Source organism: Cyanistes caeruleus, chromosome 25 (assembly GCF_971803275.1).
Source record: "Cyanistes caeruleus chromosome 25, bCyaCae1.hap1.1, whole genome shotgun sequence".
Lineage (NCBI taxonomy): Eukaryota > Metazoa > Chordata > Aves > Passeriformes > Paridae > Cyanistes > Cyanistes caeruleus.
Window position 1 is genome coordinate 3439165 of NC_141725.1, and position 21773 is coordinate 3460937.

The window sequence follows — 21773 nt, forward strand, 5'->3', positions numbered from 1 at the left end:
ACGCTGCAGCTGGAAGGGGCTTTTGCTCACCAGGTAGCCAATCCACATGGAATGGTGCAAGAAAAAGGGATGGTCCTCTGCTCACTGACTTCAAGTTTCAAACTGGTTCAAAGTATGATGGTTTCTTTAACAGAACAAAGATTAAAAGTACACAAGGAGCAGAGGTTAGCAAGGAGACCAACTCCTCAGACTCTAGATTCCCTACAACAACCCAATTTTACCTCTCTTCTGAAAGTCACTCTCAACCTGCAGAGAATTCTGACAGGCCTCACTTTCAGAAAGGTTGATACAGGCAAATTTGGTTTTAAGGTTTGGCACTTTTGCTAGGGCAGGCATTTGCCAGCCAACAGAGACAGGAGCCAGTTCTGCAGGAGCACTTCACTGGCCAAGCTGGAGGCACACAAGCAGCTGCTCACTAAGGAAAGCACGTGCTATAACACCGGTATCTCCTCACACATGATACAGTCACAGACAACTCCAGGTGATGTGTACAGGTCTGACCCATTCCTACCCCAATCCAGGAGGAGGTTGCAGGAACTCAACGAGAGCCACTGAGCAACGCTTGGCCCTTCCCTCCCCGCCCTGAGCCAGTTCTCAGGCCAACAGCTTCCCCAAGCAGGTGCCCCACAAGGTACAGCACATTCCCTAAATCCTTGTGCCTACAGCCTCCCACAGTTGCCTGCCTCGATGCAGAGTCACTCTGCAAGAGACAGATGCCAAGATCCCTCCTCCTGTGCCAGGGCAGCAGCTCTTAAAGAAAGGGGAAGGTACAAAACAAGACAAAAAAAAGTTTCTGATTCAAGTGGAAGTACCACCATCATTCACCTTGGAAAAGAGAAACTTCTGGGAAGTCATTTTCCAAGAAGCTGTTTATCAGTGCCAGGCTCATTGCTGGCAACAGCTGTAGTGTGAACCATTTACAAAAGGATCACAGAAGCGGAAGAGGCTGGTGCTGCCGTCTGCTTCAGAGGAACAGCACTTAGAATACATGAAGATGATTATAAATTCCTTTTTATAAGACAATTTCTACAAACTGGATCATTTTGGCATAAAGATTAAAAAAAAAAAAAAAAAAAAAAAAAAGCAGTAAAATTGATGCAAAGCTGTCTGACACATGGGATTCCCTCTCATTCCTCCCAAGGGTTAAATGCAGTCCAGAGCATGGCTAGTCTAAAGAGATGCTATGTTTCCCTCAGCATCACCACTCAGACTGGCTCTTCAGCTGTTGGTCCCATGGCTACTGTTCCAACTTGAGCTCTGTAATCACTTGGAGCAGAGCTTGCTTTGCTCTGTAGTGCTCTGAGCCCACAGAGGCTTCGCTCAGCTACTCGGGAAAATGAGGGACCTATCAACAGAATTATTCAAAATTATGTCCCCTCCATAGTTTAGTGTTCTAGATCAAAGCATCTTAAGCATCTCAGACAGATAGATTTACTCTTACAATGTTGTGCAAAACACTGATGTAGTGCTCTGTCTACAAAAGAGACAAAATATCAACAGCCCCCTTCAACAGTGCAGCTCATTTAGTCTTTTTTCTACTGGCAGCCTTCAAGGGGGCAATCTGGTTGATCCAGAGAATTTGGACCCAATGCTACTCGTTGGAATTGAAACAAAGCATCAGTGATGGCTGACACACGTCCAGGGGTGGGTCACATCTCCTGCTTCCCACTCTCTCTCTCCCTGCTTTGCCAATGCACTTCTTTCTCCCAGGCTGGCAGCAGCCCTCCAGCACCTGGACCTGCCTCAGCTCCTGGAAAATAAAGCTCTCCTAAGGGCAAAGGCTTCACCTCCTCCTGCTCAGTGGAGATTCAGGAGGCATTCAGAATCCAGAACTACATCCACTCTGCCTTCCAGCAAGTGCTGCTGCCTCTCTTCTCTCCTGCTGCACCAGGAGCAGCCAGGGCAGGGCTCTCTGGATCCTGCAGCAGCTAACAGTGATCACAGGCACCCTGGAGCAAGGATGTGTGCAAGGCTTCCAAAGAGGAGCCAAACTCCTCCAAAGAGGGACACAGCAGCGTGTGCCTCGGGGGAATGCACAAATGGGAGAGACACAACTGCTCCCTCCAAGAGCTATCCTCAATCTCCCCAACTAAGAATCCTACCAGAGCCTGTCACCCTCCAGCTCTGGTCCTCTCAAACTCTGCAAGCTGGACAAGGCTGAGGAATTCTTATAAAGTCATTCACACACTGGCACAAAATGCAATAAAACAAGGCTTGATTGCTACGAGGCAGCAAGGAAAGACCGAGAGGATGGCACGGGACTAAGGTTTTCAATCCAGGCAAAGTCTGATGTTCGAATGGCACAATCACTCAGTGTGCTTTTGGTAACTGCTGCATAGAGAAGTTGCTGATTGATATCAAAAACTCTACCCAACAAAACAGTTCCTCTCTGCAGACTGAGCCTTGTGCGCACACGGCCACGCGCTTGTGGTGTGGGTGGGATGTGTTTATGTGTGTGGAAAAGGAGAAAAAAAAAATAAAAAAAGAAGAAATAAAAATGAAATAAAAATAAAGAACAATTACAGTCAGGCACTTCCCCAGGCTCAGCAGCTATTGCTCCAAGAGCTTCCATCATTTGTAGTCCATGAACAAAATACAGCAACACATAGCAAACTATGTATAGAACATCAATAATTTAAAAAAAAAAAAAAAAATCACAGTCTCCATACCTTTTATAATTGATAACAAAAAATTACTCAGAACATATAAAGAATGGAAAAGTGATGGCTTTTTTGTTTGTTTGTTTTGCCTTTTTCTTTTTTTTTTTTTTGCACAATAGTTGGAGAGCAATTGCTCCTCCCCAACATTTCATCACAGTGAACCATGGAGCGTGTCCTGGGGAAGGGAAAGGAAAGAAGGAGGGGAAGGAAGCAGGATTAGCAAATTACACCAGAGGCACCCTCTAGCACAAGGCAAAGGGACCAGTAGCATTCTGCACTCCCACAGTCCAGTGAATTCACAATCTCAGCTGGAAAGTGTTGGGGATTTTTGGTTTTTTTTCTACATATACCACGGGAATGAAATGGGGGGGGGAAAAAAAAGGTGGCTTAGCAACAAAGGAAAGATCAAGATGAGGCTGCCTTAGCTGCTTGGCAAAAATTAAGAAGTAAGCAAGGTGCTGAAGAAATGAGGCATATCCCCGTTAACTGTGACATAAAAGCAATTTGTTAAAAATATGAAATCAACTACTCTGTGGACAGAGACATGAGACTCCAGGGTAACACCGAGCACTTGCCACTCCACAGATCAGACAATTTGCAATCATTACATCATCAAAAATTAAAACTTTTTTTTTTTTCCTGTCATATTTAAAATTTCATTTTTTGTCTTTTCTTCACAAAGAAGCCTCTCAAGGGGCAAGAGCAGAGCAGGTCAAACCAGGTTGTACTCCTTCAGGTTGAGCTGTAGGATGGTGTCCTTGACAGCTGCAAAGACGAAACGGATGTTTTCTGTGTCTGTGGCACATGTGAAATGGGAATAGATGATTTTATCACTGTCGGGATTTAAATCCACAAACATCTTGAGGATGAACTCGCGGGCTGCCTGTGCATCCCTCTGTGGGCCTGCAGCAAACAGAGACACCAGTGAATGGATTCACTCCCAGGCATCCCCCACATCCACCAACTGACCCATCAGCACTTCTCCTGTGGGTTACGGAGCTTTAAAGAAGAAATTAAGATCATTTATAGGATAAAAGTTCCAAGAGTTGAAGTGTTTTATGCTTTTCAGCTGTCTAACCAAACCCCATAAGGGCACTGGGCACTTTGCAGACCCTGATGGGTCAGTTCAGACCCTGCTTTGGAATTCAGACCTTGGAACAACCCTGGGTGGGAGCATCCACTGGGCAGAAGTGGCAGATGCTGGACAGACACCATTAAATGCCCTCCCATGGAAATGGGGTGTAAATTTCTTCCTAATATACAGATGGATCTCACAGGCTGAAAGACACAAATGTGTATTTTGGAAACAAGGGTTAATGCCAGCCAGAAGTACAGTCAGTCTGATCCAGCTGGTCACCTCACAGGAGGCTAAAAATGGGAATTTTGGCTGGTTTTTAATTCACATTAACCCAGGAATATAATCACCTACTGCAATTTCTTTCACAGGACTGCTGTTGTTGCATGGCAAGTACCATCTCTTGAGAGGAAATCTGATGGGCAACCTCCCACTTACAGGCCATGCAGCACCCCTGAAGGAGCTACTTGTAGGAGAAAATGGAAGTACACGATGCCCCTGGAAGCTGGCATCTGTCTCCAGCTGTCATTTGAAGTAGGCACCGTTTGGGCAGCAGCTCTTCATCCATTCCCAGCCTGCTGGAAAAACTTGGTGTTCCCACCAGACCTCCAAGCAGAAACTCCAGATGGGGGAGGACAACTAACCAAGTGTAATTTCTTTGGTCCTTTAAAAGGTGAAAGCTGTTTGCAAAATGGTCATTCTTCCCTTTACCTCGTATTTTTTAAGCAAATAATTATGGAATTAATACACGAGAGCATGGCCTGATCTCATCCTCCAGCACTTTGATTTTAATTTCAGCCCTGTACAGGTGTGTTACCAGCCAGGTTTAAATTCACTCAGCTGAAGAACCTGAAATAATATTTTGGCTAAGGAGTTTTGTTTCAGATGGGAAATCCTCTGTTTCACATAGGCATTATTTTCCCACAACAGCAGATGGCATGCTAATAAGAATTTCAAGCTGCAGAAAGAATTTTTAGCACCATCATTAGAACAACTTGGGTATTTGACCAGTCAGTTTCTCAAAACAAAGACTCAAGTCACCTCTTGACTAGAGCCTTAAAAGGTCCAGAATACCAGTAAACTGCTGGTTTACTGGTTTACATGTTTATGAAGCTGGTTTTAAGTACAAGGTGGACTTCCATTCTTTAATACTTTGCAGTGAATATTGGAGGGGTAATTCTTCATTTAGAAGAGGCTCATTATTTGATCATCCTATCATATTCCAGTTGTCTATGCAGGATTAAGATTTTTTGTGATGTTTTCTTATTGCTCCAATTCTCCAATTAATGTTTACTCCACTTCTAGATCTGAGTGTTCTTTAAAAAACAAGTAAGTTTTAACCAAATCACCTCCACCCCCCATCAAGTGTTCCCTCTTAAAAGCCACTCACCATCAAACTCTGGGAAATAGTCAACAAGGTGGGAATACAGGATCTTGTCTTCCAACAAATCTTTCTTGTTGAGAAAGAGGATAACAGAAGAGTTTTGGAACCATGGATAAGTTATAATGGTTCGAAAGAGAGCTTTACTCTCTTCCATCCGGTTCTGAAATCAGAAAAAGAAAGCCCTGTTTTCACAGAGGAAAACTAAAATGCCTTTTTGTTGCCTGCACATGCACTGAGATCTGTAGTAATTCAGCATCTCAAACATTGTACACAAAATACTTTGGCCCCAGGTAGAGTCTGGTTCAAGCCGGATCAGTAAATGGAAAGGAAATGCAAAATCTGAGGGACTGAAGGTTCATTTATTTGCCAAGCTTTCACATCAAAATACTTAAAATTTAGATTTTATGCTTTAACAGTCATGAGAGGCCTGTCCAATGATACTTTGTGAGCATATTTAGTCTACTAGAAAAAGAGCAGCTTGTTATCTAATAGCATGATTTTAATCTATTAGCAAGTGCCAAAATTCAGATTTGCACCTTCAAAGAGTGAAGTCACCACCTCACAAGAGAGCAAAGCCTGAAGTAAGCCAGGTCACTGGGTTCCTCAAGTGCAGGAAAGGGAAGGGATGATTTGGGAGCACTTGCACAGTGCTTTCTATGGCACAAGGGACTCTGCAATTTCAGCTAATTTCATTTTTCACTTGAGAAGTCCAGATGATTTGAATGCCCTCTGCCTTTTCCATCCTCAGGGACATCATGACCCGTCCAGGCTCCTGTTTTCTTTGCAACAAGAACTGAAGGCCAAAACCAATAATAGTAGCTAATCCAACTTGGCACCAAGCACCTGGGTACCAGCCTTCAAGAAACTACAAAGACATTCCTCCCTCTTTTCTTCCTCCTCTCCTTCCTCCCTCCTGCAGAGTTCCCATTCTTTGGCTCACCTCATTATCCGATTCCACCAGAACTTGGTCATATTCACTAAGTGCTACTAAAAACATGATGGAAGTCACATTTTCAAAGCAATGGATCCACTTCCTTCGTTCTGATCTTTGACCTCCAACATCCACCATTCTAAGGAAGAGAAGTACATAGAGTATCACAGAGGTAGCTGCAGTTCTCTGAATGCAAAGCACCAGCAAACAATGAAGATTAATTTGGCTCTTTACCATTCCAGTTAACCTGGCACAGGGATGTGACAGTATCTGCCTGTTAACAAAACCAGCAAGTTTACAAAATACTCTGGTCTAGAAATACACCAAACTGAAAGAATGGCCACAGAATGTTGAATTCTGCAAGTCTGCTCAGCAGCAGCCCTGACTCTGAAAAGACAAGTCCTTCAAAACTGTGCTCTGTCACATGAGCAAACTATTTTTATTTTTAATTAAAGCACCTGCTTGCCTCAAAGCTTCTCCCCCACTCAAATCTTTCTTTAGTCGTTACACTTTTGTTAGAATGTGCTGTTTAACAGTCACACACTTCAGCCTCTCAGTTTCAAGTCCCACCTGTACAGTACACTAAAGTCATTCTGGCACTCACCTGAAGTGCCACACACGTGGCTCACCTTTGATAAAACCCTACACCTATTCCCTAGGTCAGCAAAACACAACAGGGAGAGGAGACTTCTGCCTTTCTGTAACCAAATGGTTTAAGAGAGAGGATGCAGGTTCCTTCATTCCTCTCTGGCAATGCCACACTGTGGGACTGGGGAAGAGCAGAGAGGACCAGAGCAAAACAGGAATATTGCTGTGTTCAGCCTGGTCATGCCAGGCTCAGCTGCTGGCTTAAGCCTGCAAAGCCCATCTGTTGCTGCAGCAAGTTTTGGTGCCACCCTGAGAGTACAAGGTAGGCACAAAAAGCCAGCTCTTAAGGCAGGTGCTGGTTACAGGGAAGTCTTTTTGCACAAAAAGTGCCAGGCCTTGGTGGCTTCAGCTCTCAGCACATCCCCCAGCTGCCTGAGATGGCAGCAGCACAATCCTGCCCAGGAAGGACACCAAGATGGTTCTCTGGGTCTGAAGTGCCACTGAATCAAAAGCAGGTTCAGTTTTCTGACAGCCAAAACATCCCAGTGAGAGAAGCACCCATCACACATCCACCCAAACCATCTGGACACATAAAGCAGAACTTATCCTTGCTGAAACCACCTCCCTGCTGCCTCAGTTCAGCTGTAACATGAAGACACCTCCAGTACCTGAAGATAATATTCTCTAGGTCAAAGGGGTACTCTATGATCCCGGTTGTAGGGACTCTAACCCGTAGCACATCTTGCTGAGTTGGTAGATATCCTGGGGTAGCGATACGATCCACATCGCTGAGATAGCTGCAAGCAGGACAGTGGAAAAAAATAACAAAGAAAAAAGAAAAAAGAAAAACAAAAACTACCTTAGGTTGCAGCACATAAATATACAGATGTAAAAACTGCTACATGAAGTCTTTCTGTAGCGTAATGAGAAAGGCAGAAGTTGTCTGAATTATTTTAAATATGGTGTGGAAAACTAACAGATAATATTTTTGGGAATGAGGATTTCACCAGCCAGCCCCCTCGGAGGATAAACAGATACACTAGGAACAACTTTATCAACTCTGTACAGGAGTGGGGAAGACAATCTTTACTACAGAGGAAGTTTAACCACAATAGATGCTTTATGTTTCAGGACCAAAGCTGAGGTTTTCTACTTATAAACGTAGAAACATACAGTTAGTTATTTACTTATAAATATAAAACATCCTCTGTACATTGCCAAATTTAATGGATTTATAATTAATAAGACCTGAGTTACATATCCATGTACACCTGCAGGCCAGAAACAAACCTGAAGAAAAAGAGCAGCACTCCTGCTGCCCAAGAGCAATATAGATGGAATACTGTGGAGATTCTGGCCTCAGGTATATCCTAGAGTAGATGTATGAACACCCACCAGAACACTTCATACTCTCAGGAAAAGCAGCAAATGATAAAGAAACAAACTCTGGACTTGGATAAAAAAAATGTGGACAGGTGTAATCTGTTAGACCATCACTCCCACCACAAGCATGCCAGTGATTGTACACTTACTATTTAGCTGAGTCAGAAAGTTGATATTCTCTTCTCCTGTCATAACACTCTTGTATTCCAGGGTCATTCCACAATGTTTTAATTGCACTTACATATGGCTGCTCAAATGTCATGACCTTTTCTACATCCACTTCTCGGATCAGCACTGCATTGGCCTGGAGATTGAAAAGAAGAAGTAAAGAGAGAAAAAGTGAAGAAAAAAAAAAACAAAACCAAAACCAGGGGGATAAAAACATCCACCCTACAATGGCTAAGCAAAGGAAGGACTACAGAAACTAGCACAGCCTGTGGAGTTTGTGAGGTAATTATCCACACCAAGGGGCTTTTGACAATACCCCCAGTAAATAAAAACCAAACTGAAGTTCTGCACAAGTTATAGTAAGCAGAAGTTGGCAGATTTTATTTATCAGAACCTCTCCACCATGCCTCACATAAAGCACAGGCAAAGCTTTCTCACACTCTGCCTATTCTCACCACAGACAGGAAAGGGGCACCATCTACTCCCTACAAACAATTATTCAAAATCAGCTGCAAGACACTTTGTGACAGGTCAGATAAACTACAACTTCAAAATATTAAGGATACTAAGTATTAAAAAAAGCAAAATATGCTAAAAAAAACCCTGTTTTTCTGGCATGCCCTCACTCTCACTGTCCTCCCCCTCAAAAAGATAAAATAATTTAGATCAGATCTGTCTAAAATTAATTCCTGGTTCCAAAATCAGTACATTTTTGTGGTTGAGACCAAAATTCCTCAAGAAAGGTTTGTACTCTTGGTCAGTAGCTATCAGAAAAACAGAAGGGTTGCAGAAACAGGGATAGCTACCAGCATAGGTCTGTGTCTTTTGTGTCCAGCATGTATTTTGCTTCAAGTTCCAATAAGAACAGCAACATATGCAAAGAAAATGCTGACACATTTAACAACCCTGAATCCTTGAAATGAGTAAAAATAACACCCCTCCTACCCCTACCATCACATCCAAATCCCTTGCTCCAACCACTCACTAGGCACAGCAGTGCACCAACCTTGGAAAGTTACCCTATCCCTTAACACAACCAAATAAAAGCAGTTGGGTATCGAGAAAATGTCATTAAAAGTTTGCAGGAAAGAGTTCAGCGTCACTGAGGTTGCAATACAGAAAGACATGAACAAACAAGAACTCAAAATCCTCACTGAATAAAGATATGTGCAAAAACTGAGAAGCTTACCTTGTTCTGTTCATATTTGTACAGAATCTTCAGGGTCTCCATGGCTCTTATCATAGACTGCATGGCAGTGAAGATGTTTTGGTACACCAGCTTGGTGAAGCCTTTTTTGTCCTCTTCAGAGTAGCCTGAGCCATGAATTATACGCATTTGCTTAATGAACGTGCTTTTCCCACTCTCCCCAGTGCCTACAGGATGCAAGAGAGTGAGTTAGGAGCCACCAGGAGCAAAGCCCACGACAGATAAAAGCTCCTATCACTACACCCAAGCACACACTACTCCAACCCCCTTTTTGTCACTTCCCAGACTGCTAAAAGGCAGCCTGGATTGTTCATCCCCACTACAAACCCGGCAGCGTGGAAGGAAGACACCTTGTCCTTTACAGCAGCCTTCAAAAGTAGCTCTGGTACTTATTCCAAATCTCACGTTACAGCCACTCCCACACGTCCTGCGTCAAGAGGCCCTTGCCCGTCACACCTGACCTATTCCCAGATACTCCAGCAAGATGCTACAACCAGCCAGGAAGGGCCTGGACACACTCTCAAGCCAGGAAAGTGCTACAGACCCAGACAGCAGAGAGTGGCCAGGAGAAGCCCAGTAAACAGAGAATTCTCTTTTGCTCTAATTTGGCACAAAATGCTCTTTGCCCTATACACGATGTGTCTTTTCACAGGAAAGAGCCGAACACAATGGGAAAAAAATAAATCAACTCTAAAGGAGAACGGAGCTCAAGAAACTCTTTGCTTATCCATCTGACATGAACAACCCAGGCAGCACATCTGCCTTGTATCCCAAACTACTGTGCAGAGGTTTGTTCCTCAGGGCTGAGCCCAGAGCCTCGGTTGTGGCAGCATTCCTGCGATCCTGCTCTGGATCTGAGGGAGTTAAAAATGGCGTCTGGCAGGGAGAGCAGAGTAGGCCACTGCTCCCAGCTGTCGGTGCCGTGCCTGGGTCCCCACGGGCTGCAGCCTGCTCAGCAAGGCCACTGCTTCCTTCTCTTCCTCCTCTCGCAGGTTTTACTGGCGGGGCCCAGAGCAGATGGGAGGGCAGGACACGGCACAGGGCAGCCCTTCCAGCGCCGGCTTCCTGCACCGTCACCCGGGCAGGTCCTTCCACTCCTACATTTATGGCCCCAAAGGAGTGTCATTCAGCATGTGAAGGCCACCAGATGATACCAAAGGACAGTGGGAACTTTATAACAGAGGGAGTAGGAGAGAAAAACGCCATCGGACGGCGTCCACGCAGTTCCAGAGCCTTGCTAAAGTCACAATTCAACTGGGACGTCCCCAGTGACATCTGCCCTGTGCACACAGTCCTTTGTGGAGGGGACACACAGGCCAGGTCTTACTTGGGATGAGCTTACCTCCACACTTCATCAGCCTAAATGGACACCACTACATTTCTGTGGAGTGCTTTTATCCAATCTTCTAAAATCTACTATTATTATGCAGGATATTGATAAAAATCCCACACCTCTCTAACACAGCAGCACAGCTCACCTGGCTACCGAGACCAAAAACTCAAAATATGTCACATCAGTGATATAAATCCTTTTGACCTGTGGTTAAAACACTGGCAAAGCCCTGGTTCTCCACACAGGCACCACCAGAGTCTCCTCACACCAGGGGAGAGATGGTTCAGACAGGATCTCATTCATCCCAATACACAATTACCACTCGCATGTAGATGCTCAGTTACTCATTTTATCTTGGTAGGCTAAAAAGCAAACAAATAAAAATGCTCAGATAAAAGCAACAAGCACCTAACTAGAAGCAGAACGTTTGAAATGAACAGCAAGAAGTGACAGAAATCACGTCAGCACAGCCAGAAATTAACACTGTAGACACTATCAATATGAAGCAAACTATCTCCATCTCGAACACAAAGGTGCACCCTAAGCAGGGGAAAAACTGGAAACTGAAATCTTTTGTGGTTTCTGTCAGTGTGGTGAGAAATACTTCCTTGTCTTTTACCACAGCAACCAAAACTGAGAAAAAAAAAAAAAAAAAGGTGGTGGTTCAAAGCATTTCAACAATGAAAATGTAAGAGAAACCTCAACACCAGACCTTTACTTGCTTCACAACTTAAGAGTTCAAACACAGATTCTTCCTGTCACTCCATCACCGCCCTTTTTTGGTTTGGGGGTTGGTTTAGGTTATTGGTGGAGGGTTTTTGGTTTGTTTGGTTTATTTTAAAGGTGCCTTTTGCTTTCCCTGAGGCACAGCACTACACCAGCAGGTTACAAGCTCTGGTGGGCAAGATCTACAACTCTGAGGGCACAAAACCCTTTTTTAATATGATGGGAGCTAATCTGAATTCACCCCTTCTTTTGCCAACACATGAAAGCAGCAGAGTTTACAGTAACTTCATAATGATCCCCCAGTACCTCAGGAGCTCTTGCAAATACACTGCTCAGTCAACAGTATCCTTGCTTAATCAAAGTCATTTTTGTACAAAATATCCTCCCCACCTAGTAAAAAGACAAATTACTCCCTTGTACCAGATGGCAACGTCCAACACCTTGAACTTCTTATTAACAAGTTCATCATTGATTAGCACTGTTATTCTTCACCTCAATTTTCTGTTTTAGGCTTCAACAAAGTAATTGTCACCAGATGTAGTGACAAGAAAGATTTGACAGTTTCTATAAGGTGGAAAACTCCCTCCACACACTCAAAATTTTGGAGATTTTGGGAAAGCCCTCTCATTAAGTCAATCATTAATATTTGTGAATATAAGAACTCCATAGAACAGGAGCAACACAGAAGAAATCCCTGCAAGCAGCAGTTACACCAAGGAGAGAGAACACAGGTTACCTGTGCCAGCTGAAGGTGGGCAACGTGCTGTGTCCAGTGAAAAGCATCCTGCAAACACTGGCTACACCTAGGAGTGTTGCTTACCCAATAATAGCCACCCTCTGTATGTTTTTTTAATCTGATGCTGAATCTGTATCTTTTAGAAAAGCAGAAAGGATTCTTGAGCAATCTGAATTATTTCTAAAGTGAAATCTTTAGATCCAGTGGGATCTTCTTAACCCAGATCTATCCTATAGCGACAACCTATTTTGACACAGCTGCTTCTGTGGGACTGCTTTTAGGGAAGCATGAGAGTGAGGAACACCTTTCCTCCTCTCCAAGAAGCCTTACAGAAATTGCCACAGCATCTCCAAAGAGCAGAAATGTGAAACCCTCGATTTCACCTTTCACACGAAGAACAGCAATCCATTAATTGTGGAGGATTCAGGGTGAGAAGGAAAGCCCTGGCCTTTGCTTGCCAGTTATCACCAGGCACCACTCCTGGTACTGGAGCCCTCCAAGGGGCCTCCCCCCACTTCTGCAAAGTGGTTTTGGTTTCTTTTTTTTATTCTCAAGGGTCAACCTCCTTCTCCAGCTGGACCTTAATGGCTTGTCAATAGATCCATCAGATCTGCTTCAGATTTCATCTCAAGATGATACAGTATTCAAGACACAAAGCAGGAAATATCTGAGACACAAGCAGTACTAAATCACGGTACGCATGAAAACTGAAACTTAAGTTTAAATTTGGGGGCTACCTAGGCATGAACATCAAACTCACTGCTGAAGAAGGAGGTACACGCCTGCAAGCTTCAGTTTGCAACTGATTACCCATCCCTCTAAACTCATCTAAACACGGCACAGTTACCCATCTGCACAGGGAACACTACTGTGTTTCCACCCGAAGACCTAGATTCTTATGGCTGCACAGGTGATCTCAACCTCTGAACACCACAGGCAACAACACAACTCGTGCCTTCCTATTGCCTCGTCCCCCTCCAGAACCACCACACCGTGCTCCCAGCCCTGCTGCCTCTCCCACGTCTTGCCCCAGGGGAAGGACGTGCTTTAGGAGCTGGAGGCCAGTTTTTTCCACGGACGTTCACCCAAGGCCCAGGAGTTCACCGTCAATCCTGAAAAGCACCAGCCCCATCAGCGGATTTCCCCACGCTAACGAAGGCCAGCACACTCCTGAGAATCGTTTCCTCGAGACAAATTTCACGCGCCCGCGTGCGTGCCCGCCTTCACAACCAGGAATTTCAGCTACTTAGTTCCTGGTTGTGTCAAAACCCATTTTGACAGCGAACGCATCACAAAATCAAACAAAGGGCAGCCAATGAGGCGGCCGCCCCGCACGGCTCGGGAGCGGCCCCGAGCGCCGGGCTGAGGCGGGGATGGCTCCCGCCGCTTCCCCGCCACACCCGCTCCCCGCCCGGCCCGGCCACCCGGACCTGCCGAGCCCCGGGCCGGGCCCCGCGGCGGCCGCTGGGGCCGGACCGGCGCCGCGCTCCTCACCCAGCAGCAGCAGCTTCAGCTCGCGGCGCGCGTCGCGCTTGTCCCTCCGCAGCTGCTTCTCGATCTCGGCGTTGATGCGCTTCGACTCCTTCACCTCGTCGCTCAGGCAACAGGCCATCATGGACTCCAGAGTCATGGTCGCGTCGCGGCCGGGACGCCCCCGCCCACCCCCCCACCCCCCCGGCACCGACCACCGTCCTCCGCACGGCCGGGAGCCCAGCCCGGCCCGGCCCGGTCCCGCGTCCCGCGCCCCCTTCCCTCCCCACCCTCCCGCCCTGCGCGGCGCCGGCCCGGCCCGGCCTCGCCCCGGCCTCGAGTGCTGCGGCCGGGCCCAGCGCCAGCGCCGCCGCCGCCGCCCCCGCGCCGCTCTCGCCCGGCTGCGCCGCCGCTCCCTCCGCACGGCTCCGCCGAGACACCGACGAGCCGGCGCAACCCAACCCGCTGCCGCCGAAAACAAGCGCTGACTGGCAGCGGCCGCGGCCAATGGTAGAGCGCGGTGCGCAGAGGGGCGGGCCCGGACGGGCGGGACGAGGCGCCGCGGCCAATCGGAGTGCAGGGTTTGGTTGGCCGGTGGCGGGGGGAGGGGGGGGAGGGCGCACGGACGCGCGTTCCTGGAGCGGGGCGGGGCCGCCGGGCATTGTGGGAAGGTGGCGGACTGGGCGCCCATGGCGGGGCGGGCCGGGATGGGAGCGGACCCTCCCGTGTCCGGGCGCGGCCGGGCCAAGCGCGGAGCCGCCGCCTCCCCTCGTCCTCCCCGGGCCCGCGGTTGGGCTACGCCGGGCGGGTAGGGCCTTGGCGGCCGCTGGGATGGCAGCACAGGGCGGGCCCAGGCCCCGGACGTTGCAGCTCGTCCCGCACCCGCTCGGAGCCCCTCGCGGGTGCCTGGAGCCGGCCGGGCCAGAGCCTGCGTGGGACGGGCCCGGTTCAGCCCTCAGACCCCGCTAGCCCGGCCGTCCAGCCCTCGGTGCCGAGCAGGGAGAGGCTGAGGCCTTACGGTGCCGGCCCTGTGCTCCAGGCTCCGGCCGCTGCCCTGTCCCTCCAGGGCCACACCGAGCCTGCCAGCTGAGCTCTCTGGCTGCCACCTCCGAGCCGCCCCTCGCTCTCCATCTCTCCACACAGCGGGTCTCTCAGCTGGCTTTAGCCCAGGTTTTCTCATTTCTTCTACCGGGTGCCTGTTGACCTGTAGCAGGTCCTCCAGCCAGCAGCCTGAGGCATCCCCTCCATGGCACTGCCTTGTGCTCGTTCTTTTGCTGCCAGTGCGGCTTTATCTGCCAGAGCAGCCCCCCTGTGCTCTGTGGGAACCTGCCCCAAGCGCTGTAGCTGCCACCTGCACTCTCCACACACACACGCCCCCCTCTTGCAGGCACCTGTGGTTGCATACCTCTTACCCTGCCTTGCCTGGGGTCTGTATCTAAAGCAGTTTTTTTGAAGGTCCTAAAAAGCGCGATAGAGCTGTTACATACCTGCCTTCCACGAGCCTGGCTCATGCAGTGGTTTGCCAGTCCTTACCTCTTGGCAGTTTGGCTGAGACAGAAACACAAAATACTCACAAACAGGTTCTATTTTCCACTTCAGATCTCTCTTACACATGTGCTATTCCCATGAGTTCTTTGCCTCAATTAAAAGAAGTTTGTGATTCTTTTTTTTTCCGGTGGTCTCTACAGTTTGGCCTTTCACAGCATCACTACTCGCCTCCCTTTGTTACATTCTCTTTCCCTTACAAGCACCCCACAGCCAGGAGGGCTGTTCCTCCCTCATCACAGACCTCTGCCAAAGGTGATGTGATCATTTTGCTTAATAGCTGAAACTTATTCAGCAGACAGAAGGGCTCAGTACAGCCAGGATCAAAGGCACAGTGGCTGTTCCCTGTGACCTGTTGCCTTTTGGAAGTGCCAGGTGTGGACAGTCCTTAGGGAGACAGGTTCCTGTAGCCCCTGCAGCACTGCCCTGACTGGGCAAACCACTTTACCTCTTTGCAGGTCCTCAGGCTGTGAGGGTAACACAGGTAACACATCTGGGACTGCTAAAGAGTTATCGAGCTGGGATTGCTGGGCTGCTCTGAACCACAAGGTGCTGTGTGTTGGAAGCTATTGTGTTGGAGGCTGTTGTTTTGGTTCCTTCTCTTGGGCAGGATCAAAATCTAAAGGCCAGCAGATCCTGAAGAAATTTCCACAGCTTGCCAAAAGAAAAGGAGCAATAAAATTTACATCCAACCTCTGGACTGCTTGCTTGGTTCCTGCTGATGGGAAGCTTGGGTCCACAGATGTTAAATTTTGATGAATCCTGATCAAAGTGTTGATTTAAGAATGACAGAACTGCCAGTCTCCAAGCAATGACAGCCCATCCTTTCCCTCTCTTTCTGCCCTAATGGAAAAGTTTTGGTGCTCAGAGGGTTCCCAGGAGACCTGGGATTTCCCTTAGCTCTGTCACCAGTGTGCTGTGCAATTCCCTGGGCTCCATGTCCCTGTTCCTGCAGAAAGCTGATCCTGAACGTGTCAGGCCACTTCCAGAGCAACTGTTCCCATGGCCCACATTTGGAGCAGTTAATGCTGAGCCCAAAGATGACCCCCATTTCTCTACAGAGAGGAAGATCCCACGGCCCATCAAGATGCAGACACATCGTGCTGGGCAGCACTGCAGATATTTCAGAGTACCATCCCTTCTCTCCATTCTGGCCCCATTTCTTAGCTGCTTGTGAGTTCCAGATGTTTGAGAGCAGAGGGGAGCAGGCATTGCCAGCAGGTCAGGGAGGTGATCCTGCCAGGCTGAGGGAGTTCAGCCTGGAGAAGACCAAGAGGGGATTTTACCAACATCCACAAGTATCTGAAGGAAGGTGCCAGGGGATGGAGCAGTTTCTGCTCAGCTGCTGAGCAATAGGACAGTGGGCAGAAATCAATGCACAGGAAGTTCCAGCTTGAACATGAGGAAGAACTTTCCTGTGCTGCTGACAGAGCACAGGTTGCCCAGAGGGGTTGCAGAGTCTCCTTGTGATATTCAAAGGAGGAATGTGTCTGGACTCTCTCTGTGTGCTGATAGGGACCAGGGACCAGCTGCAGAGCATGTGTCAAATGTTTCAGCCTCCCCCAAAATTAACTTTACAAGTTCTTCAATTGCCTGTCACAGGAAGATGCCACGAGATTTGAGTTCTCTGAAAAGAGGAGGAAAGGCACCGAGATCAAACAACACTGACAAATGAAGCCCGTGACAGCAATTGCTGGATTAGTTTTTTTAAACCTTATGTTTCACATCTGGTTTGTCATGGTGTTGTAGGTGGGCTCAGTGCACAGTAAACTAGGATAACAAACCTACATTTTCTGTGATCCTTTCATCCCCTACGATCCCAAAGCACATCATTTAATTGCACTCAACCTGCACACAGATTTCATAAATAAAGGAATGATGAATTAGCATAGCTGCTGCAGCATTCACACAAGTTACTAAGACACAATCTCCTTGTGCAATCAATCCAGCCTCATGCTTCAGTGTTTGTCATAAATTGAGGTCAGGAAGAAATGTTCTCCCTACCTGGAGGAGTGCTGCTGAACTAGCCGAGTACAGAAAGACTCTTAAGGGTGTAGCAATCTGTCTCCCCTGTGCAAATCTCAGAAACTGCTGCAAATATGCATTTGGTGAAGCTCCAGTGCAGTAGATGAACACTGATCCTGCACAGGGGCAGGAGGAAAGCCTGGGTGATCCTTTTGACCCTAAAATTGGTATCGTGCTCCTCCTTTTGTCCAGCAAGGGAGCCAGAGGAGAGAGGAGAGAATCCTGAGCCCTGGCCATGCCCCCAGCACAGGTGGGCCTGGTCAAGAAGCTGCTCCTTTGCCCATTCCAGGCCCTGTGGGTCACTCCCTTCAGGCTCAGTCTGGGTTTCATATGAAAAGCGATTCGCACGCTGCTCCTGCAAACTGATTGTGCTGAGAAGCTTCTCATGACCAAAGGGTCAAGGGATTCCCCTGCACCTCCTGACTGTCTCACAGCTCCAAATTTCCTGCTTATCTCCCACCAAATGCCTCAGGGACACCACCTAGGGAGCAAGCAGGTTCAGGCATCCTTACCATGTGCTTCCTAATCACGGCTCAGCTGCAAAATCCCTTTCCTGCTTCCTGCAAGGAGTGTGAACTGTTCCTTGCACTTTGGCTGGTAAAAAGGATAATTACCCCTAATCAGTCTGCAGCAAAAACACAGGCTACAGCAGAAGGGAGGGGTGGGGGGCAGCCACCATGAGGAATGGAACCCAATTATTCCAAGTCACTGATAAAACGGGATCAAAGAGAGTAGGAATGTTTTACCAGCTGTAAAAAGCCTGCCTGGACCAAGGCTGTTCTTGGAGAAAGGCCCTTTCTGCCTACAGGCCATTCCTGCCTGGGACCTTATGCACACAGGGACAGTTTCTCATTTTTCCTCTTGGTGTAGGCGAGGAATTTGGGCTGGTGTTCATTTCTGCCTCTGAGAGCAAGCAGCAAGATAGCTTCAGCAGGAAACGAGCATGGAACCGTGGGCATACGGTGCAGAACAAACGCTCTGTGTGCTGCCCATGTGGGCACTGAGGTGCTGGGACTCTGCTGTGTCCCATCAGGGGCACCTGGGTGTCCCAGGGGATGGAGCAGCTGGGGCTGGGTGATGATGGGGGCCAGGAGCAGCGCTGCTGGAAGCATCTGTGCCCTGCCAATGCCATGTTTGTGAGGAGGAGAGTGCTGCACATCTGGCTCCCTCAGCTCCCTGGGAGCCTGTGCAGCCCCACTGCTCATCCCCTGCAGCCCCACTGCTCATCCCCTGCAGCCCCACTGCTCATCCCACACAGCCCCACTGCTCATCCCACCCAGCCCCACTGCTCATCCCCTGCAGCCCCACTGCTCATCCCCTGCAGCCCCACTGCTCATCCCGTGCAGCCCCACTGCTCATCCTGTGCAGCCCCACTGCTCATCCTGTGCAGCCCCACTGCTCATCCCCTGCAGCCCCACTGCTCATCCTGTGCAGCTCCACTGCTCATCCCAGCCTTTTGCTGCAGCAGGGAGACCTGCACAGCTCCTAACAGCAGCAGGAGAGTTGGGAGGTGCTGAGGGAGAGAAGGAAAACAGCCCCTTATGTGAAAGAGGGACATGAGAGGCAGATCGCATGTAAATCACTCTCAGGCCTGTCCAGCCCTTGCCTTGTGCCTGGCTGATTGTGTTATGCTATCTAGAGAAAGTTTAATATAAAAAGCCAATAATCCCTGTGATAAGGGACAGTCTGGCCTGGATGTGGCAGGGGGCCAAGGTCCAGTGCCTCACCTCCCCCAACAGTCCTGGCCTCCCCATCCCATCCCAGGTGGCACAGACCTGGCAGGGCTGGGCAAAATAAAAAAAAAGCAGGAACCAATCCTGCTGCAAAAAGGGGCTGGGGAAGCAGGGAGGCAGGAAGGGGAGAACTCTGTGAGCCCCAGCAGCCTGGCACGGGGCTAGCTGTGACTAATAGCCCACAAGCTGCCACCACTGGCCCTTATAAAATGCCTCACAGATGTCTGAATATGGGATGGCAGTGGGGGATTGCAGCTTGGGGAAGGATTGGGGTTTCTTAGCAGGTGGGGTATCAAGGGCAGCTGAAGTTTAATGAGTTTGGTGGGTTTCAGCCCTGTTTCAACTGGAAGGAGGCCACAGCATTCAAAACACAAGGGAGAAGCAAAGCAAAGCAGGACCCAGTGGGGTCCTGTCCATGCCAATCTGAGCTGTGAGTGCCCCACATTCCCCAGATCCTGCAAAGCACCCGTGTATGGGGTCAGCTCGAGGTGATGGGACTCCAGATCCTGAGGCCGTGGAGAAAGGGGAAAAAACCTTCCTTGTCTCAGCGCCTGAATTGCTGCTGTGCCTTTTTTATTTCTTCCTCTTTAATTCCAGGTAAAAGAGAGAGTATTCTCAGGGTAAAAATCAGGATCTCAGAGCCTACATTTTCATAATAATGACAGCATGGCTTTCACCTTGTGTCCAGAGCTTCAGAGCAGAAAATGTCTGTACAACCTCTCTCCTTGAACCAGTGCTGGAGTGGGATATAATATCTGAATAATTTACAAAGGCTCTTCATTACACAGATTTATTTTTGGCAGCTTTGTTAGACTGCTCCTTTTAGGAACTAATAGGAAGTTTCTCTGGTTTCATTAGGACATCCCTGTATTAATTGTTCCAGTGGGGCCAGGGACTGGGACAGCTTCTTGCTCCATTAGAAATGCAAAATGTTTCTGCCCTCTCTGTCCCCCATGGCTTTCTGGAAACCCACCTGCATGCCCAACCCTGACCCAGCCCCGGCTGTAGCAAGAGTCCAGCATGACTTTATTCCTGGCCAAGATGTTGAGGGAGCAGGGAGCTTCCCCACATTGCCTTCAAACAGCTTTGCAGGAGAAAAATGTTAGTTCATTTGGAGAGCTCCTACACAGAACTCCCTTTCCTGTGCTAGAAAAACCTTCATTTCTCAAGCCAGGTCTGAGGTGGGCTGTGGGAACCCCCACTGTTCACCAGGCTGTGTTTGGGGCCAGTTCCTCTGTGTGCCCAGGCCATGTTCAGCCCCACTCACACAGCCTGGGCCAGGCTAAAATCCCCCCTTCTTCAGATGCAGGTGCATTGCCTGGCTGGAAACCGGCCCATTAAAAAGTCATTTACCAGGCACAAGTGAGTTTGTGTTCCTCTGGATCGGGATTTGCCAAGATTATACCATAAATCAGAGTGTTTCCTGGAAGAATGTAAGGAGAGAGGGGAAGAAAAAAAAAAAAAAAAGAAAAAAAGATGGAACATTTTGTAGCCAACAGAAATGCCAATAAAGGAACATTTCATTTCCCACTTGGAAGGGAGTGACTGCAAGCTGTTGCAAGGGTAGGGCAGAGTGCCTGTGCTGCTCTAGGACCAGGGGAAGGGGACAACAGGGACCTGGTCTGGCTGCATGCACACACTGATTATAAACTGCATTTCTCTGCCCTTGAGCAGAGCCTAAGCTGGGGTGACTCAGTTTCTCTCCATGTAAAAAGGGGGACCAGGATGCCAACCCCACTGGGGGAAGACTGTCTGCCCTGTTTTCCAACCCTTATTCTGCAGGGACACAAATCCTGCCTGCACTATTAATAATCCTTGGCATGAAGCTGTCACAGTTTCCACTAATATGGAGATGTTGAAGTGAAAAAGCTACTGCACAATATGCAGGAGGTGTCACAATAACTCAGCTGCTATATTGTTCTTTTTAAAAATAAATACCACAACAGGCCAGCCCACATTGCTGGAGTCATGACGTGTAGGATTTTATTTTTAATCAGAAAATGTACTGATTTTTAAAGATAGACACGGAGCAACATCTGAAATTTATGAAAGCTCCCTTTCGTGCTCACACGTACCAACCAGGTTCCTGCCTGTTATTCCCCGAATGGCTTCCAAGGACCTGATCCTGCCTGAGCACGGGCACATTTGTGTGTGTGTGGCTTTGCAAGAGTACCCACGGCAACAAAGTCCTTCCAGAAGTAAAGTCTGTGGCTGAATTCCCCACCCCACTGCTCTCTGGGGGATGCAATCGATCCCACAGGACGTGAACTGCAGGGTCTGCTCCTCAGGCAGCAGGTTTAGGACCAAATTGCATCCAGAGAAGAATATTCCATTGTTTGGAGATCAGAGGTTTATCTGGGGGCCAGTTGTAGGTGAGCTACCTTTTTCCTTTGCCTTCCTTCGCGCTCAGCCAAGGGCAACGCTGAAATAAAGCAAAACGAAACTCTGGGTTAAAAAATGCCTGTTCTGCTTGGGGCAGGGTGTGAAAATGAGCTGCGAAGGGCGAGGAGCCTCACTGCCCGGCCAGGGCCGCTCCGGGGCTCTGGACCTGCCTCAGGCCGGCCGGACCCTGGGCCTGCCCCGCGGGCTCTGCGGGCTGGGCCCGGGGCTGGGGGCTCGGAAGGGCCCGGGGCACGGCCCGCGGCCCCGGGAGGCTGAGGGGAGGGCCGGGCAGCCCCGGCCGGGGCGCGGGGAGCAGAGGCCGGCGGGAAAAGGCCCGTCCCGACCGCGGGGCCGCATCCCCGGGCCCGGCCGCACGGAGGGCACGGAGCGCTGTCCGGCCCGGTGCCCGCGGCCGGCGGCGCCGCGC

At 48.9% G+C, this 21773-nt stretch overlaps 1 protein-coding gene and 1 long non-coding RNA gene across 3 annotated transcripts; both read right to left on the reverse strand.

Annotated features, from left to right (window-relative positions):
* Nucleotides 1-318: 318 nt before the first annotated feature.
* GNA11 (G protein subunit alpha 11) lies at nucleotides 319-13861 on the reverse strand. 2 transcript variants are annotated; one of them, XM_086863041.1, is made up of 7 exons: nucleotides 13686-13861; nucleotides 9379-9563; nucleotides 8171-8325; nucleotides 7307-7435; nucleotides 6060-6189; nucleotides 5126-5279; nucleotides 319-3563 (listed from the first exon to the last, which is right to left on the reverse strand). In XM_086863041.1, the coding sequence occupies exons 1-7, from the start codon at nucleotides 13819-13821 to the stop codon at nucleotides 3373-3375; spliced, it is 1080 nt and encodes a 359-aa protein (XP_086719167.1). In that variant the 5' UTR covers nucleotides 13822-13861; the 3' UTR covers nucleotides 319-3372. The 2 variants fall into 2 exon arrangements, with proteins under 2 accessions (XP_086719167.1, XP_023798794.1); XM_023943026.2 differs by lacking the exon at nucleotides 13686-13861 and adding an exon at nucleotides 9724-13352.
* Nucleotides 13862-20924: 7063 nt separating this feature from the next.
* On the reverse strand, nucleotides 20925-21766 carry LOC147649334 (uncharacterized). The gene is made up of 2 exons (XR_015279235.1): nucleotides 21517-21766; nucleotides 20925-21386 (listed from the first exon to the last, which is right to left on the reverse strand). It is a non-coding gene; the product is annotated as an uncharacterized LOC147649334 (long non-coding RNA).
* Between the last annotated feature and the right edge of the window lie 7 nt (nucleotides 21767-21773).

Excerpts from the sequence above, each read along its gene's own strand:
- GNA11 (XM_086863041.1), bottom strand. The coding sequence starts at position 13,821 with ATGACTCTGGAGTCCATGATGGCCTGTTGCCTGAGCGACGAGGTGAAG. Across the intron at positions 9,564-13,685 it reads GCTGAAGCTGCTGCTGCTGG|GCACTGGGGAGAGTGGGAAA; the intron begins GTGAGGAGCGCG and ends TGCATCCTGTAG. Across the intron at positions 7,436-8,170 it reads CTTTCTGACTCAGCTAAATA|CTATCTCAGCGATGTGGATC; the intron begins GTAAGTGTACAA and ends TCCTGCTTGCAG.